The following is a 19,533-nucleotide window of genomic DNA, read 5'->3' as shown; positions in this document are numbered from 1 at the left end:
GAAACAAAACCTCATTGATTGGAAACACAGTCACACAGCCCGTAAACAAAGGACTCCTTCACATACAGAGATGCTCTTATTCTTGGAGCGCTGGTGTTTTCTCGTGACCTTCCAAGCCGGAAGGTCCAAGCGAAGGGCAAGAGAGCCAGAAGGTCGGCTTCCTGCTGCTGTAACAAATGCCTACAACGACCTAAAGAGAGAATGCCAACTGTGCTTCAGCCTCGATGTTTTAGGCGAGGCTGCGTGACGTGGATACAGCACTCAGCATGACCGTACTGCTCAGCTTGTGGCTGAAAAGTAAAGGAGGGGGAGGGGGAGGAGGACTGGACGGTGATGAAGAGGAAACCAGCACCCCCAAGTCCCTTTCAGTGACATACCTTCAATACCCAAAAACCTCCCACTAGATCCCACCCCTAAGAGGCTCTACAACTTCCTAATAGTGTGCGTCCTGCCTAGCAGCTCTTTCCCCGCCAGATCTTGGGGGGACACTATAGCACTGAGAGTTTCTGGACTTAACATACCTCTCTAGGAGAGGGCAGGCCCAAGTGGTAAAATAACAAGACCCTTGCCTACCTGGGGTCAGCCTTGAATTCCCCGCTGGAGTCCTTCAAGGCCCTCTTCTCATTTGGTTGTCCCACCATGAAGAAGGTATCCCTGATGGTAGGAAAGTCGTCCAGCAGAGCTCTCAGGCTACTGCAGTACGCCATGATCTGACCCCGAAGGGCATAGTGAGACATGCGGCAATTCAACCTGGAGGTCAGGAGAAGAGATGGTATCCCGGAGGAGAATCAGAGAGAGCCAAGACTCTGCTTCCCTGGGGGACTTTCCAAGGAGAACAGAGCGTCTCTGCTAAGAAGACATTGCTACCACCCGGGTAAGGCCTGGGTTTCAAGGTAACATGGCTGCTGGCAAGTGTACCCACTCAGAGAAACTAGTGTGCATAGACTCTACTTACTTTTGGCAATATTCAACTATTAGTTCCCTCTTGATTTTTTCGATGTCATCCTGTTGATAAAAGGAAAAGAAATATAGCTATAGTAAGTAAGCCATTCGAATGAACGTATGGTCCAATTCAAACAGGAAATAGCCGCAAAGCTGAGATGTTCTTCAGGAGACTCTTGCATAGGTCTCTTCTGTTCCTACACGTCTTGCTGAGAGTGCCAACCATGCCAGGCCCTGACCACTTTCCGTCTGAGCTATTTTCAGGCATGTGTTTGCTGAGAGCAACCCTCAGGACTGAGGTAGAATCTCTCTCTAGGAAAAAGGGCAGTTTTGCTATAAAAGAGGCGCCCCACCCTGCTCTGAGGGTTCTGACAGTGACAGACACTGGGTGCTTGGTGGCTCTTCTACACTGTCTCGGTGGGGAACTGACACAAAATGACCCTTGTGCTGTCTGCCCTGCTGCGTGGAATAAGCTCGTTGGCTCTGACCTCAGTCCCATACCTTTGGCATCCATGCTAACTTGCCAGGAGGCTAAAATCCTAGAGCCCACAAACTTGATCTAATATTGCCTTGAGTTCTCTGTGATCTAGTAGGTGTTGATGATCCTGGAGATCTGTTAGGGCATCTATACATTCCACATAGCCACTATTTTTTTTTTAAGAATTGTTTATTTTGGGGAGAATTGGTGCTGATTGCTTTCATTATTACTCATCAATAAATAATGTCTGACTGCTGTTATTCCGCTTGCATGCCTACTTCAGTCTTCTCTGTCTGGGGAGGGACAAAGCCCAGAGAGAATAAATGTTGCCATTTTCTTCCTGATAACTGTGCTTTACCAAAAACTTAACAAATAATGAAAAACTACCAACATAATTGAGAACTAAGGGTTTGAGTTCTGTAGTATTTCCTAAGTGATCTGACTAATATTTGAAAAAAAAAAAACAACTTAAATAGGAACATGTCAGTGGCTTCTGATAAACACAGAACAGCAGATCGCCTGCCTTCTTTGCCACCTACTCAGAAGCAGCTAGTATCCTGGTCAGGGTTCTCAGAGTAGTCTGTTTAGAAAGTGACAAGAAAAAAAACATGGCCTCGGAAAAGTGTTTATTTCATAAACATGACTGTAGTTTCTGTAAAAACTACAAGTTGGTAGACTCTATGCTGAGTTGGTTACACTTTTCATTTTCAGTTCTGTGCAGTGTGTTTACAATCACTCTACCCAAATTCAGAATGGTTATTTGCTCCAACATAAGAAGGAGCGAGAGCCCCAGGAAGCCCTTCTCCCTTCTCTCTCACAGGGCTCTTCGTCCTGTCGGCCGTCGTCTGCTTCCTGTGCAGGAAGCTGTTCAGCATCATGTCCCGCAAACCCGCCTTTTCTAGTTGAATAGACACGAAGGCCTCCGGAGCTCTGACACAGGAAGAGAGAGAGAGAGAGCCGAGCTGAGGGCACTGGCAGGCAGATGTGCAGCAATCAATAACTCACGCTGGGTGCTGCAGAGGGAGGTCAGGCTGCTCTGTCCCCACAGCGACCACATCCTTAAGTGCACTGATGACTCACCCGACACTGTGCTCTTGTAAAGACCCCATTGTGTGGAAGGCGTGCGTCAACAGTCCCTCCCTCTGCCTCACTCACGCAGATACCTGAACTGAAGATGCTTGCCCTCTGGCCATATGTCCCATTAGCATCATCCCGAATAGAGGCTATTTTGCCTGTCATCATTTTTCATTCCATGTTTGCCAAAGTAAACTAGAGTAGCCTTGGCACCCAACAAAAATATTCAGAGTGGTCATAATTATTATTAAAAACTATGTCTATGTCTTTCTCCACCACAGTGGAAAAAGATCAAAGCATGGTGGGCATCCGTGGTGGTAGATGTACCTCTGTGGACACCACGATTCTCAGAGAACTCACCCTCTCGTTATTCTGACCAACAGTGAAATCTTTGTTAGAGCAGCGACCGCAGTTCTGCACTTCTCTTTTCTGGTTACAGAAAATCTGGAGTGGCCTATTTATGACCCTGCTAGTAAAGAGGAATATGAAAAAAAAATCTACTGAGGAAGAAGCAGAAGGGAGTGAAGGCAAGAAAGAGAAGTTGAAGAGAGGAGAGGAAAAGGGAAGAGAGAAGGAAAGAACCAAAGTTAGGAGACGCTGCCTCTCCATCACAGCCTGCACTGAATCTGAAAGGACTGCTCCTATAGTCTCCTCATTTACACCTCAAAAGAATAAAGCACACACAAGCCACTCTGCTTTTGATGACTCAAGTATCCCCCCCACTGGACGCAGGCAGTACCTTTTAGGGGTCTTAAATCCTTCCGAAGGATGAATATGGGTGTCTGTGACTTTTGGAGTTGGGGCTGACGGCAAACGCTCTGTGCCATCCACGGTTCTGGAATCTCTTCTTCTGGTCGGACTCATTGCACCATGACGTCTCAGGTCTGAGATTGCTTCCTAAACCATTTGAAACCAACATGAATTCAGTTTGTTTGATATATAGGCCCTGTAGGTCTGCTGGGTTACAGCAGCCCCCCCACACATATGAGATGGGAGGCGGAGACTGGAGAGAAGAAGGAAAGCAGGGGTGGGGGCAGGGGTGAGGGGCAGTGGGGGGGGGTGAGGGGCAGTGGGGGGCAGGGGTGAGGGGCAGTGGTGGGGGTGAGGGGCAGTGGGGGGTGGGGGTGAGGGGCAGTGGGGGGTGGGGGTGAGGGGCAGTGGGGGGCAGGGGTGAGGGGCAGTGGGGGGCGGGGGTGAGGGGCAGTGGGGGGCAGGGGTGAGGGGCAGTGGGGGGTGGGGGTGAGGGGCAGTGGGGGGTGGGGGTGAGGGGCAGTGGGGGGTGGGGGTGAGGGGCAGTGGGGGGTGGGGGTGAGGGGCAGTGGGGGGTGGGGGTGAGGGGCAGTGGGGGGGGGAAGAGAGGCAGGACTTTGCACACTGAAAGGGTAAGGCACAAAATAGGACTATTCCCGGAATATGAGTGCAGTTATGTAAAGAGCTCTCAGAAAAAGTCTCCATCCTACAAAGTAGTTGAGTAAAATTCTGTGTGTGGACCAGCTCCTAAAGATGCTGCTAATGGACTGCACAGATCTGGAAGACGGATTGCATAGATCTGCTAATGGATTGCTGCAAAGATCTGGAAAATTCCCCCCAAGTATACCCAAGCATATCTGCATTACATATGCCTTCTTTGGCAATGGAAAGACAAGGAAGGGAAAGTGGAGTGAGGGAGGGCAGGAGAGAGGACGTACTGAGGGAGGGCTGGGGAAGAAAAAAAAAAGTCAATGCCTTCTACGTGCTGTTATGGAGATGGTGGGTAGATGTCTTTTATGTTTTACCAACCACTAACTGAAAGAAAAAGGTTATGTCCTCAAATGGGAAGGTCATATTTTTCAGTGACATAACCAAGGAGTTACCATATTGAAATTATGTCAGGAGGGTGAGGCCAAAAGGAAGACGATCCAAGAGATGAGAAAAAAAATCTAAGTTTTCGATCTCACTCCCCCCACCCATCAAGACCCCTGGGGCGTCCTAGTGTGCAGGAAATGGAAATCTCTACCAGGTCGGAAGAGGGGTCATCTTACCAGGCCGTAAGATGGTGGGAGGGAAGAGAACAAAGGTTCTGAGTTCAGTCGGGGGTGGGGGTGGGGATGGGGGGGATGATGTCCACCCACAGGCCTCGTCTATTTCCCCTTATCTTCTAGAACCTGTTTCCTTACCCAGAACAAAGGCCAGCTCATGAGGGTGGGAGAAGACTCTTCTGGCCTGTGTGTTTCCATTAAATGGCTTCCTGCCAGCTGGGACCACAGAGGCTGCTGAGTCCAGCATTCACACAGGCCACCCCTCATCTGGAACCACAGCTTTAGCCACGCCCACCTTTCACTCTACACCCAACTATTTCACATTTTTTGCCCTTCTTGCAAGTGTGTCTACCTCTCTGTCTCTCCCTCCCTCCATTCTCCCCTCTTTTTTGAGACAGGGTTTCTCTGGGTAGCCTTGGCTGTCCTGGACTCACTTTGTAGACCAGGCTGGCCTTGAACTCACAGAGATCTGCTCTGAGTGCTGGGATTACAGGTATACAGCACCACGCCCGGCTTCCACATTTCTTTTTAACCCTTAATCCTATGACACTTTCAAATTGTTTGCTCAGTTCTAATCTAGTTTTGTTGTTGTTGTTTTGTTTATTTGTTTTTGTTTTTTTGAGGCAGAGTCTCATGTAGCCCATGCCTTCTAAGATCTGGTTCTGTAGTTTTAACTCGAATCCAGTGCGTAGAAGGCCTGTGTCAGCAGGGAAACCGTAAACGTCAAACATCTTCCTTTTAATTTATGCCCATCTGCTTTGCCCCTCTTCATTCAGATCTATTAAATTTGGCTCTCCTTTTTGTTTGTTTTTGTTTTTGTTTTTGTTTTTCCAGAGCTGAGGACCGAACCCAGGGCCAAACGCTTGCTAGGCAAGCGTTCTACCACTGAACTAAATCCCCAACCCCTGGCTCTCCTTTTAAAAGTAGCAATTTTGGGGGCTGGAGAGATGGCTCAGTGGTTAAGAGCACTTTGACTGCTCTTCCAAAGGTTCAATTCCCAGCTATCACTTGGTGGCTCACAACCATCTGCAAGGGGATCTGATTGCTTCTTCTGGTGTGCATAAAGACAGAGCACTCATACATAAAATGTATTAATAAATAAATCTTTTGAAAAAGTAGCAACTTTCTCTATTGAGGAGTAGTTAAAATTTTATAAAAATATTTTGAAAGTATCTGCATAGGTAAGTTCTTACTCACAACTCCACACCCATCCGGCTTTCCTTCCTCAGTCTCTCTTCTGTTAGTGGCAATTACAGGGAGAATGGACTTCCTGTAATTTTACATAGATTTATACGGAATTTGGTCCTTATATTTGGCTTCATCTATATTGTTGTGGGTGTCAATAATTTATTTCTTTGTGCTACTGTGTAGTATTCCATCATAAGGATATGTTCACCTATTAGAGGATGCTTGGACTCCTCCCCCCCCCCCCCCCCAGATCTTGATGATCACAAACACAGCTTCTATGGACATTCACGCATGAATTGTTGTAAGTTCATGTGCTTTCATGTCTCTTTATTAAATGCATACCTAGATGTTGAAAGCCCAGTTCATAAGGTGGGTACATGTTTAACCCTTTAAGGAATTGCTTAATTATTTTCCAGGTGGCGGCACCACTAGTCAGCAGTGTTCAGAGGTTTTAGATCTTCCATGTGCTTGCCAGGACTAGAGGTGGCCGTCTGCTACCTTTTAACCATTCTGATGGCTGTGGACTATTTCTCAGTGGGGTCTTAAGTTACTTTTCTCTAATGGCTCTAATGGCTACTGGTGTTGCACATCTTTTCACCACTTATTTGCCAGGCTGTCCTTTTGGTGGTTCACTGATTTGTGAAATTTTTTTTCCCCCTTAGCATCAGTGGTAGCACACACACTCTCTCTCTCTCCCTCCCTCCCTCCCTCTCTCTCTCTCTCTCTCTCTCTCTCTCTCTCTCTCTCTCTCTCTCTTTCTCTCTCTTTTGGAGACAGGGTTACTCTGTGTAGCCCTGGCTGACCTGGAACTCACTCTGTAGACCAGGCTGGCCTTGAACTCACAGAGATCCACCTGCCTGCGCCTCCCTGAGTGCTGGGATTACAGGTGTGCACCACCACCTTCTCACCTCTTTCTTTATTTTCTTCCTCCCTTGCTCCATTTCTTGATTATGCTATAAGACCATTTCACATTTGTTAAAAACTTACACATCATGCATACATTTTATGAAAAAGTCATGAAATTTACTTTTGTAGAGTTCAAAGAGGACGAGATGTTTTCTGGAAGATTTTTGTTTGTTTGTTTTTTGGTTTGGTTTGGTTTAGTTTTCAAGACAGGGCTTCTCTGTAGCCCTGGCTATCTTGGACTCACTTTGTAGTCCAGGCTGGCCTCGAACTCACAGCGATCCACCACTGCCCAGCTTGTTTTCTAGAAGATGTAATGTGACAGGGGAGACAGTGCAGAGGTTCCTCCATCTTGTATTCTTGCTGAGGCCATTTCAGGTGCAACTAAATTTTGATCTCCTTGATAGAGAATCTTATGGGAAATTACCCAACTCTATTCTATGAGGCCTAGTCAAGATGCCTCAGCCAGCTTATCTTAGCTTCTGTTAAAGTGCTTGCTTGTGTAAACTTCCCCCTGCAGCTGCTGAGAGAGATAACCAGATTTTTTTTTCTTTAAAAAAAGGAGGGAGTTGCCTTTAAAAGCCCATTGATATAAGTCTAAATCAGTGATTCTCAACCTTCCTAATGCTGCAACCTTTTAATACAGTTCCTCATGCTGTGGTGACTCTCCCAACCATAAAATTATTTTGTTGCTAATATTTAATGATAATTTTGCTACTGTTATGAATCATAATATAAACATCTGTTATGCATGCCCTGAGAATGAACCACTTGGCTCCCTGAAAGGGGTCATGGCCCACAGGCTGAGAACCACTGGTGTAAACACTTGGCACTGCACTTGGGTACCCTGATACCTGAGTGTAGTCCTAGCCAGCTGGAATAAAGACTTTCAATTGGTCATTTCTGGTGGGCTCCCCATAACAATAGTTGAGTTGCATCATGGAGAATAAGTAGCATATTTTACACCAAAAAATAAAAACTGTAAGAGAAGGATTGGGGTGTGGCCGCATAGGGACAAAATGTTCTGGAATAACATGAAAAGAGGCACAGAGACCAGAGATGAGACGCATAGAGCATACAAAACGTCTAAGACTCTTTTTTTTTTTCTTTTGGTTTTTGGAGACAGGGTTTCTCTGTGTAGCCTTGGCTGGCCTGGACTCACTTTGTAGACCAGGCTGGCCTCGAACTCACAGCAATCCGCCTGCCTCTGCCTCCTGAGTGCTGGGATTAAAGGCATGTGCCACCACCATATGGCACCACCACTGACTCTTAAAATAGAGGTCAAGAGGACATGAAATAGAGGTCAAGAGGACATGGCAGAGGAGAGAGGGCTTGGGTCAGAGAGGGAAGATCTTGTATTTCTAGCTAAGGATGTTGTGTTTTGGGCTACAAAAAGCCACTGGATGGTTTTTTTAATCGTTGTGTGTGGATGCCCACAGCAGTATTATTCCTAATAGCAAAATAAATAAATAAATAAATAAATAAATAAATAAAGATAATTCAGTGACAAATAGATAAACAAAATGTAGTATAGCCACATGACAGAATATTACCAAGTAATAAAAAGCAATGAATTACAATAGATGTTATAACACAGATGGACTTTAAAAACATCATGCTAAGTGAAAAAAGCCAAACACAAAAGGCCACATGTGTAATTACATTTATGCAAACAGTAGAAATATGTAATGACCAGGGACTGAGGGCCAAGGAAATGAGAGTAACCACTTAGGTTCGGGGTTTCTTTTAAAAGTGGTACAAATATTTCTAAAATATTTGTCGCATGGCCCTGTGAGTAGACTAATAAAAATATGTGTTTATGTATCTGAGGAGGCCATGTGTGTTGGGGTATCTGAAGAGGCCAGGTATGTATGGGTATCCAAGGAGGTCATGTGTCTGTGGGTGTGGCCATGTGTGTGAGTATCTGAGGAGACCATGTGTGTAGGAGCCCTGAGGAGGCCATGTATGTGAGTATCTGAGGAGGCCATGTGTGTAGGAATGCCTGAGGAGGCCATATGTGTGAGTATCTGAGGAGACCATGTTTGTAGGAGCACCTGAGGAGACCATGCGTGTAGGAGTGCCTGAGGAGGCCATGTGTGTAGGAGCACCTGAGGAGACCATGTGTGTGAGTATCTGAGGAAGCCATGTGTGTAGGAGCGCCTGAGGAAACCATGTGTGTAGGAGTGCCTGAGGAGACCATGTGTGTGAGTATCTGAGGAGACCATGTGTGTAGGAGTGCCTGAAGAGGCCATGTGTGTGAGTATCTGAGGAGACCACGTGTGTAGGAGTGCCTGAGGAGGCCATGTGTGTAGGAGCGCGTGAGGAGGCCATGTGTGTAGGAGCGCCTGAGGAGACCATGTGTGTAGGAGCGCCTGAGGAGACCATGTGTGTAGGAGCGCCTGAGGAGACCATGTGTGTAGGAGCGCCTGAGGAGGCCATGTGTGTAGGAGCGCCTGAGGAGACCATGTGTGTAGGAGCGCCTGAGGAGACCATGTGTGTAGGAGTGCCTGAGGAGGCCATGTGTGTAGGAGCGCCTGAGGAGGCTTAAGAAGGACTCAGAGCCCTCAAACCTGGAGTTCCAGGCAGTTGTGAGCAGGGATGCGCAGTGCTGGGAACAGACCTATGTCCTGTGGAGGAGCAGCAAGTACTCTTTAGATACCTTAAAGGAATAATCTTAGGTTCTGAGAATTATATCTCTACAACAGAAAGATAAAAGAAAACATACGAGGGAAAAGAGTACGTACAGTATGGTAGTTTTGTGAAAAAAGTAATCAAGGGCCAGCAAGATGGCGCAGTGGGTAAGGGCACTGGCCATCAACCCTGACCAGCTGCGCTCTGTCCAGAGCCCATGCTCTAAGCGTGAGCCATGGCATGGTCACTGGGCCCCTCCACCACCAACCACAATGTTTAAATAAATAAATAAGGATCAAATGTGTCTTCCCACATTCTCAAAAAGAATTGCAGGAAGGATAAACAAGAAAACAATTGAATCCTTTATCTACAAATGGGAAGAGTTGAGAACTGATCCGTTTTGTCCTGGGCGAGCCTGGCCAGTTCTATTTTAGAGTAATACACGAAGCACATCACCACTCAACAAAGAGCAAGACAGTAAAAGAGGTGGGGTCAAGAAGGAAGGAAGACAGGAAGTGGGATATGATATATATATATATATATATATATATATGATATATATGATATATATGATATATGATATATGATATATATATTTTATACTGCCAGTGGTTCTTGACTCAAAGCTCCCAAGGCGTAAGTGGCTAGAATAACCCTGAGGAGCTTACGTGTCTGGAGCAGGAGACGCTGGGCTCCTCACCCCTTCACCCTAACCTTCCACTGGCCTTTCACCTGCTCCTTTCTCCCAGAGGTGGGCCATGGGAACTGGAATTTCTGCAGAGGTCCAAGAAACCTTAATCTTAAATACACAGATTTTCCTTTCAACAGTAGATGAGATTCCTTTGCAGAAGTGTGGTTTTCACCCCCACCCCCCCACCCCCGGCCCTAAGGGAGGGGTGAAGCGTGTGGCAGACAGGCCTTGCGGAGTGTTCTGGAGACCTGGTAGGCAAGGCATTAGATGCGGGGTAACCGAAGCCCAGCAGGGATGCCTTGGTCACCATGTCTCTGGGTTGGACAGAGGGTTACACGCTCAGGATCTAGGAAACAGCTGCCTCACGGCTGTGTCTCCTGAGGGTCAGAACCACCCTGTGTGGTAAAATAGCCTTGAAGCTACATCTAAGTTCTACCGGTTATATCAGAAACCCAGACTCCAGGACATTCATTTATCCTCCCTCCCTCCCTTCCTCCCTCCCTCCCTCCCTCCCTCCCTCCCTCCCTCCCTTTCTTTCTTTTTTGGTTGTTTTTTTGTTTTGTTTTGTTTTGTTTGAGACAGGTTTTCTCTACGTAAAGCCTTAGCTGTCCTAGACTTTGTAGACCAGGCTGGCCTCGAACTCACAGCGATCCGCCTGCCTCTGCTTCCCAAGTGCTAGGATTAAAGGTGTGCGCCACCATGCCCGGCTTCTGTCTTTCTTTTCTTTCTTTCTTGTTGCTGCCCCGGCTTCATTAGACAATTACTGGTATTGTGACTATTGGTGTCCCCATTTCTCAAGGACTTTTTAAGATGATCATAGGAAGAGATACCCTAAAAGAGAGGTGGGGTCTGCCACGATTTTGAAGGGTATCACTTTACCTCATAAATATCCTGGGCCTCGCCATAAATATTCATTAAAACTTCTTAGAAGTCAAAACAGGCCAAGCGTGGTGGCACACCTTTAATCCCAGCACTCGAGAGGCAGAGGGCAAGTGGATCGCTGTGAGTTCGAGGCCAGCCTGAACCACAAAGCAAGCCCAGGATAGCCAAGGCTAACACAGAGAAACCCTGTCTTGGGAAAAAAAAAGTCAAAACAGACCCCAATAGGCTGCTAAGCCCCCTTCTATCCCCCACCCCCACCCCACTTTCCAGGTGAAGCCAATCTAATCTCTGTTTTGTTCAACAAAGGTCTGCTTAAACTCTCAGTGTCCCTTGGCTGAAATCTGTCCTTTGAGGGGAGGAGATCTGAGAAGCCTTCCCCTAGCCAGGCTCTTACCTAAGCTCTTAGAAGAGACGCACAGCCTTTCTATCTAGTGGCTTTTCCACATTCTTGTCCAAGCCTTTGTGTAGCTCACATGATCCAACCCGGCCCATGCAATAGAGTCTATCCACAGGGCAGAGTTGGGAGAGCCTCAGAAGAGGGGGTCATGCAGAGACTTACAAGGGACTGAGACCCCATCCACCTGCTATGAGGACGGTGCACTCCAACACTACAGGGACCATAGCTCTCTCGAACTCAGGACCCTTCAGGCTGCCTTACGTGTCTCTTCATCTGCTTACGTATAGATGCCCTTTGAATCATCCTTTATAATAAACAGTAAAATGTATTTCCCTCCAGTCTATGAGAACTCTATTAACCCGAGGAGGGAATCATGGGAGCTCCACTTTGTAGCCAGCCAATCAGAAGTCCCAGAGGCCTAGACTTCTGACTGCGGCTGAAATGGGAGCAGTGTTGGTGTTGAAGGCCTTTAACATATGAGGTCTGTGGCTACCTGCAAGGGCACACATAGTGTCACAACTGAACACAGGTAGTCCCAGGCACTGTCTTGCTTCCTTGCTAGTGGGGAGAAATCTCCACAGCGTTTGGAGCCACAGAGGTAGTCTGTGCTCTGAGTATACAATATGAGAAACCGCATCTGCTTTCCCTACACAGATAAGAAGGAAAAAAAGAAAAGGTGATAGAGGGCGGAGAGGAAGGGAGGGGAAAGGAGAAAGGGAGAAGGGGAGAAAAAAGGAATAAAAATGGGAGGAAGAATGGGGCAGCTCGGCATGAGCTCCTGGCGGGGCAGCATGCCTCTGGCTTCTCCATCAGGTTGGCTGACCTTCTTATCAACAGGGCTGTCCACTCCAGGGGTGTGATAGAAAGATGCCTGCTGAACAGCCACCATCAAAGCATTTTTATGAGCAGTTTGGCAGGCGAGGGTCACTTGCATATTTTCCACTCCGGAACGCAACAAGAGCTGTGGGAAGAGAATTGGAATTGCTAGACGTTGCCTCCAGATAGAGAAGAAGCTGGCATTGGAGCTCATTGAAAGGTTAAACTGTCGAAGCCGCAGGACTTGAACTGCACAATACACTGTCAGATTGAACCTGCCCTTCCCCAGGGAGCAGCTCACCCCGGGCAGGGAGCCTCCGAGTCTCACCTGCTGTGTAGCTGGACACCACGCAGCTCCCCTGTGGTCAGGGGAGGGCTCTGATTAGCTACAAGGACTCAGAAGCTGGCTCTTGAAAGCCAGGTTTAGATTGAAGTCATTAAGAAAAAATATCTACACATAATAAAGAAACTCAAGGGGAAAGGAGAAAAAACGACACCAGGGTTTAAAAGATAAGATGACATCTCCAATAACAAGCATACATTTTAATAGCTAAGCTTGCTGCATATGCTTTCCTCTTTTTAACTCCAACAAAAGTTATTATGTATGGGCTGCAGTCCTTATGGCTCAAGTCAGGCCCGTCTAAGAGCAGCATTTTTTAAAAAATGTATTTCCCTTTATTTTATGTGTGTTGGTGTTTTGCCTGCATCTGTATGTCTATGTGAGAGCGTCAGATCTCGGTGTTACAGTGTTACAGACATCTGTGAGCTGCCATGTGGGTGCTGGGATTTGAACCCGGATCTTCGGGAAGATAGGCAATGTCCTTAACCACTGAGCTATTTCTCCCACCCAAGGCCAGCATTATTAATAATAAAGGAAAGTGTTTCTTCTGTTTGAGACAGTCTCTCATATAGCCCAGGCTAGCCTCAAATTAAAATTCACTATGTAGCTGAGGCTGGCCTTGAACTCCTAATCCCTCTGCCTCCATTTCCTCAGTGCTGGGATTACAGGCATGTGCCATCATGCTAGGTGAGACTGCGGAGAAAGCTTTTCTTACGGATGGAGCCCAATTTATATGAATTAAACGGTTTTTATTTAAGGACACAAGGATAAATTGCTTTTTTAAACTTTAGTTTCTTTTTCAAATTTTAGCCTCTTTTCTTAAAAAAAAAAACAAAACAAAAAAAACCCCAAAAAACAGAACAAAACAAAACAAACAAAAAACACCCAACAACACAGAATCTCTTACCTTTTGGATGGAGTCCTTTGTATAAAAACTGAATTTGCCGATTTGGTTATCCAGCTCAGAGATGGCTAAGGTGAGGGAGGTGGGGGAGAACCTGTGAGGAGGAGAGTGGAGCGGTCCTGACACGCCCGCCTGTCAGGGGATGCCCAGCTGGTGGCACAGGACGGCAGCTGACCCGATCTGGGATGCCAGTGGTAATAGCAAGCTTACAAAGGACCATTCAACCCCAAGCGGGAAGATCCTGGGGTCTGTCCCATCCCCACTGGACTGGTGTGGTCACCACTCCCAACTCCACACCATGGCAAGTCCTTTGCATCACACCTTTTTCTTCTCACTTTCTTGCCCACACCAGTTCAGGATCTCCACCAACCCCTTCTTTTGAACACCCTTAAATGGTGTCTACTCGCTCTCTGTGGCTCCAGCAGCTAACGTTCCCTGTACCACGGTCCTGCCTTGGTGCGTAGCCCTTTGTAAAATGTGACTTTCTGTCAGGTAACTTAGTGTTACCGTCTTTGTTTCTTTAGCTCTGGTAGGATTAGGGCCACTGTGAAATGCGCATGTGTGAGTGTGGTTTCTAAAGTGTGCGTCATCATATTATATGGCCTGCTGCTCTCACGTTGTCACTCCAAAGGGACAACTTCAGGAACTTGACGTACATAAAATTAAGTCATGATGCATGCTCTCTAAATACACGGATCACTCTTCCAGAAGGTTCCTTGTCTTGAAGCACAACTGGACACCACTTGACCAGACTATAGAGCACGGGGACAGTTTGTGCCACTAGGTGGGTGCCATCCCTGCTTTTTCTAGAAGAGTAAAATACCAGCTCCAGAAAAAGCTTTTTTGGGACACCCCTAAATGTGTCTGCTTGTTGTCTGTGGTTCCAGGAGCTAACCCTTCTCTGTGCCATGTCCCTGCCTTGGCTCCACAGTGGCAGTTGGAGAGCTGGCCTCACTTGAGGCCGCATCATACTTCCTGACTTTCAGTGTTTTACCTAGTGAGGTGAAATAGAGCAAGAAAAAATGTGCCACCAAGGAATTATTTAGGAGATGTCTAGAGACATCTTCAATTGTCAGAAACAAACAAGGGGTAGGTAGGTTGAGGAGAAGGGAGAGGAGGAAAAGGAGGAAGAGGAAGAAGAAGAGGAGGAAGAAGAGGAGGAGGACAGAGGCTGCTACTGGCATCTGTCCAGTAGAAGTCAAGAACACTGCAAAATAACCCAAGGCACATGGGGGACAGTGACCTTGCTCCACCCATTAAAGATAAATGCAGCCCTGATTTTCAGGATGCCAAGAAATCACCATGGCATCCTGCTATGCTAACGTCTTTCACCCCAGCCCATGCTCTGGAGAGTCCATCAGGCTGATCACGACTTTGATCTACACTAGCTGTACCAAGACTTTTCCTCTGTGACGTCACCATTGCCTTCCCAGGGGTAGAGCCTGTACCAGGAAGCTCTAGGGGCAGCTGGAAGCCTGGGAGAAAGGACAGACTGGCTCAGAAAGAAAGGAGTGAGGGCAGGAGAAGCCGGCCCTCCCCACACACTACAGACTGGCTTTAGGAAAGGAGAGGTGCCTTGCTGTAGCCAAGTAGATGGGGTAGGCCACTAGGTAGATTGACATGGGCTGCCTGCCCCTGGGCCATGAGAGGGATCTCTCATGAAGTAAGCTAACTAAGATGTTGTGTACATGTGAGCTCTGTGTTCTTTGTGACAGATGCCCGAGAAGCCGACTTCTTTCTGGTCTGGGAAGGTGAGAGAGGAGGCCAGCCCTCACATCCCTCATCACCAGTGAAGCCAGGGGGCCCGTGCTTTCCTTTGCATTCTCCGGCCTGCTTCTCCCAGGGCTCCGTGATGTTGTTGCTTATCGTTATTATTTTCTTTTTGCATTTCCGTGCACGTGTGGTGGTGGTAGCAGTCATGCATATGTGTAGACATGTTTGCATATATATAGGTGTGCACGTGTGGGAGGGGGAATGCTCATGAGTGTAGAGGCCCAAGGTTGATGTTGGGAATTATCATCATCACTTTACTGCCTTATTGAGCGAGGCGAGGTCTCTTAGTCAAGTCCAGCGCTCACAGATATAGCAATTCTGGCTAGCCAGCTTGCTCTGGGGGTCCCCTGTCTACACCTACTGAGGCTAGAATTACAGGTCTCGACCACAGTCAGGAGGCATTGATGTGGGTTATGGGATCCAAACCCTGGTCCTCAAGATCTCACAACCAGCTCTTCAATCATAGAGGCACCCCCCCCCAAATAGGATTTTGTGTGTTTAAATCTAGTTATACCCTTGTTTGCAACACAGGTTTTCCTCCTTATTAAAAAAGAAAATAGTAAAGAAGATCTTGCCACGATGGCGGATTACATCCAAGGAAGAGAATTTAAAGGCGCAGCTCCACTTGCATTTGCATTGCTCAGTAGTGATGGAAGAGTTCTCCCTGGCGACTCGTTGCACCACGCCAGCATTTTCAGCTTCTGAGGGCTCACCTGTCTACTCGACTGTTGTCCTCCAGCAGGGAAGTTATGAAGACAGGAGGGGGTGGCTCCACCTTGTCCTTGTGCGATGCAAACTCAAAGTGAACAGGCCTCAGATACAGATGGGATTCTTCAAAACCCACCTCCTGGGCCAATTCCTTATACAGCCTTAAGGCGGGGACGGGAGGGGAGGAGCAAAGGCACATTTGTTAGTGATATTTTTTCCTGAAAGAGAATTAAGCCAAGAGGAAGTGAACACACAAGATTATGTGTTCAAACACAAAATGGAAATTATGTGTACAAATGCAAAATGGAAACAGAGCAAGCCTTGTCTCATGCAAAGTGAATGATCTAGAACGACCACTTTCGCACTAGGTCAGGCGGGTGATACAGGAGTTAATGCCGGGGATGCGATGCGCTTGGGTACCACCTCAACCCTGACTCCCTGCAGAGTAGATGCTGTGCTAGGAGCCCCCATGAGGGCATTGATATTGCCTTCTGAGCAATGTTCACTGTCTTCTCTTGGAGCTCTTCACTCCAGACTCCTCAGCCTCTTCCTGGAGAGCACCTCTATTTCCTGGACCCACACTGCCCATGCCCCTGTCCCCTGGCCACCCTTTCCCAGCCTTCACTGGCTTTTCTTTAAGTTCAGATGTGGCCTAGGCTTCTAGCCCTGGTCCTCCTCTCCCTTACTACATGCAGTCCCTAAAACCATTTCCTTTTGTAAGAATCCGTGACCCTCAGCCTTGCCCTGATTCACCCCAGAGCTTCGTTCAGATGTCCCTGTGGCTGCTCGGCCTTAAGCATCCGCAGTTCTCTCCCTGTCTCCTAACCTCTCCAGTCCAAGCCAGTTCTTACTGAGAGTTGAATTGGTACCCAGATCAGTGTGCCAGGGCTGTCACTAAGTACCACAGAAACGCCTCAAGTGCTCAGTGTGCCAAACAACAGAAACCCATTGGTTCAGCTCTGAGATCAAGATGTGGGCAAGTTGGCTCCCTCCTTGGGCTGTGACAGAAGGAGCTGTCCCATTCCTTTCTCCCTAGTCTGGAGCTGGTGTCTCCTCCCCACCTTCCCCGGTGTAGTCTTTGTCAAGGCTCCTTTAATGAGTTCAACTGTCTATTGGATTCAGATCCGATGCCACACCTTCCGCCTCACTTGACTGTCTGCTGAGCAGGCTCTCCCGTCTTGACAGGCTAGTTCGTGGTCCCATACTTTTTATAGGGATCCAAGCTCTATTCATAGCATCATTTCCCATGATGCTTCCCAGCTCTATTCATAGCATCATTTCCCATGATACTTTTCCTGATCCACTCAGAAAGAATGACATATTCCCTTGGCTGCGCCCCCAAAGTAGTTTTTCAAATGAGAAGAGTATCATTATTATGATAGATCAAGGGTAATTTTTACACTATTAACTCCTGGGAGGCTCGTCCATCACAGAGAGGCAGCGTCTGGGAGGTACCAGCTTGGCCGATAGCAGCTCCCTTTCAGTTTCTACTTTCTATCTTGGAGATTTTGGCCTGATTTCTGATGTGCTACCTGCTTGCTAATGAAGTGTTTGTACCTGCCTCATAAGGATAGCCTAAGAATGTAAGGAAATGATACGCATAAAGTCCCATGAAGACTGCGATCAGGCAGGTCCTGCATGGTGGCTGGGGACGGCTGGACCATCTATGCCAGCAGGGCCTCTCACAGGAATCAGAACAGCAGTGTATGTACTGAAACAGACCCTCTAGCTCCATTTTCCATGGTCTCCTAGTAAAAACTGCAATAGGCCTCATTAGCACCCCGCTTCTCAAGACCCATATGTTGTCTCGTGACGTCACGAGACATATTCTCATGTCTCTGCGCCCTCCGCTAGTCAGCCTCGCTGTATGCAAGAGAAAAGCCAGCCGAAGTCCTTGGAGTGCCTGGTGCGGCTCAGGCCCCATACCAGGGGCTATGGTTTGAATGTCCCCCAAAGTTCACATGTTAGGAATTTAATCCCAATACGAGAGTAGTTGACAGAGACTTTTAAGAGATGATTGGTTGTGGGGCGTCGGCCCCATGGTCTTGGACTTGTCAGCGTCCAGAACTGTTAGAAATACATCTCTATTCTTTATAAATGGCATCGCCTCTGGTAGCCTGCTCTAACCACACAAACCAATTAAGGTACTTGGTCACGGGATGTCATGGTAAACAGCCTGGCAGGGATTTCATGTGGGAAAGCTGGCAAACCAATAATTAGCACCAACCCAAAAGGACATGTGCTGAGTGGAAAGAAATGTGGGTGCCACTGGGAGACTCTTGCCCGGTTGAATGGTCAGAGAGGCTCCCAGGGCGGCTTGGAGGAAAGCAAGGAGGGGATAGGTGAACATTCCAGTGTAACTTCTCTAGGGGTAAAGGACAAGGCCCGAGGCAGCGCGCCCTGTCTGTCACTCATCTTTATTCCCCAAGTCCCTCCGTGGAGCTCCTGGTCCCCCACTGACCTAGCCAAGTATGCACTTGCCACATTCGCTTCCAGCAGCCGGTGACGGAGGGTCAGGAGTTCCAGGAGTTTGGAAAATGTCTCCAGAAGCAGTGCGTGGAAATCTTGGCCTTGCTCCTGTCCTTTGTCCACCGCAGACCTGAGGGCAAGCAGGCCCACCTCCTCCACGAGAAAGGGATCACCCATCACTTTCTCTGAAAAGAACTGAAAACAAACCGAGAAGCTTGAAAACTCAAAACCAGAAACTTCATGTGTACTAAAAAGAAAAAATACTGTCAGTGGTACGGACTCTGAAGGCATTATTTACTGGGCCCCCTACCGACACTGATAGATACTGACTACTTAGTAGGGCTGCCCAGAGGATTATAGGAGCTTACATATGCAAAAGTATTCTTTTTTACTATAATGATAAATGTTGTTATTATAAATGTTCGAATCTAAACACAAAACTAGTGAGAAGAGTAACAAAATACAAATAAAAGCCCCTGATTTAAAAAAAATATATTAAAACATTGTAAATATAATTTGGTGCTTGAAACCACTCTTCCGGAGGACCTGAGTTTGATTCCCAGAACCACACGGTGGCTCAGAGAGACTTGTAATTACAGTACAATGGGTCCAATGCGTCCTTTGGTTTCCATAGGCACCAGCATGCATGTGGTACACAGACATATATGCTGGCAAAAGACTCATACACATAAAATAATAAAACACTTAAAAATGTTTTAGAGCCAGGCAAGGTGTCACACGCTTGTAATCCCACTACTCTGAGAGGCAGAGGCAGGTGAATCTCTGTGAGTTCAAGGCCAGCCTGGTTTACAGAGTGAGTGCAGGATAGCCAAGGCTACACAGGGAAAACTTGTCTTGAAAAGCCAAAAACCAAAACCAAAACAAAACAAAACAACAACAACAACAACAAAAAAGTTTTGGTAGCCAATAACAATATTTATAAGCCTTTCTAATTATAGTTTCAAAATATCAAAGAATTTTCACACATATAAACTCATTTTAATTTTTACCAGATTCCCAAGGAAGCATCAAAGACCTTATTCTTATTCAGCTATGAGGAATCTAAAATGACTGGAAATTAAAGCCAGGGCCTCATGCTAGGCCAGCCCTCTACTATGGAGTTACTTTTTATTTTCACTTTCAAACACGCTCTCACTGAGTTGCCCAGGCTGGCCTTGAATTTGTAATCCTCCTGTTTCAGCCTCGGGGGTATCTGAGACTGTGAGCCTGCACCAAGCCTGGCTTGTGACCTTCAGACTTTACAAGGTCATTCAGTAGTACCAAGAGTAACTTCAGCTCCACATTTCTAAGCTCTGTAG

General features: G+C 47.2%; 1 protein-coding gene across 3 annotated transcripts in view; it reads right to left on the bottom strand.

Annotated features, from left to right (window-relative positions):
* LOC311593257 (uncharacterized protein) overlaps window positions 1-19,533 on the bottom strand; it is a 191,624-nt gene that overhangs the window by 75,985 nt on the left and 96,106 nt on the right. For all 3 annotated transcript variants that reach the window (XR_014777638.1, XM_084774458.1, XM_084774459.1), the window contains exons 20-27: window positions 18,207-18,409; window positions 15,751-15,906; window positions 13,268-13,358; window positions 12,028-12,165; window positions 3,234-3,391; window positions 2,239-2,350; window positions 956-1,005; window positions 574-750 (exon numbers count right to left, since the gene is read on the bottom strand). Coding sequence is in view for 2 of the 3 variants with exons in the window: in XM_084774458.1 (XP_084630584.1) it covers window positions 574-750; window positions 956-1,005; window positions 2,239-2,350; window positions 3,234-3,391; window positions 12,028-12,165; window positions 13,268-13,358; window positions 15,751-15,906; window positions 18,207-18,409 (1,085 nt within the window). In the remaining variant the exon portion in view is untranslated. The remainder of the gene's footprint in view (window positions 1-573; window positions 751-955; window positions 1,006-2,238; window positions 2,351-3,233; window positions 3,392-12,027; window positions 12,166-13,267; window positions 13,359-15,750; window positions 15,907-18,206; window positions 18,410-19,533) is intronic.

This window comes from Acomys minous (assembly GCF_964271855.1).
Source record: "Acomys minous genome assembly, chromosome: 3".
Classification (NCBI taxonomy): domain Eukaryota; kingdom Metazoa; phylum Chordata; class Mammalia; order Rodentia; family Muridae; genus Acomys; species Acomys minous.
This window is presented reverse-complemented; position numbering and strand designations above follow the sequence as displayed.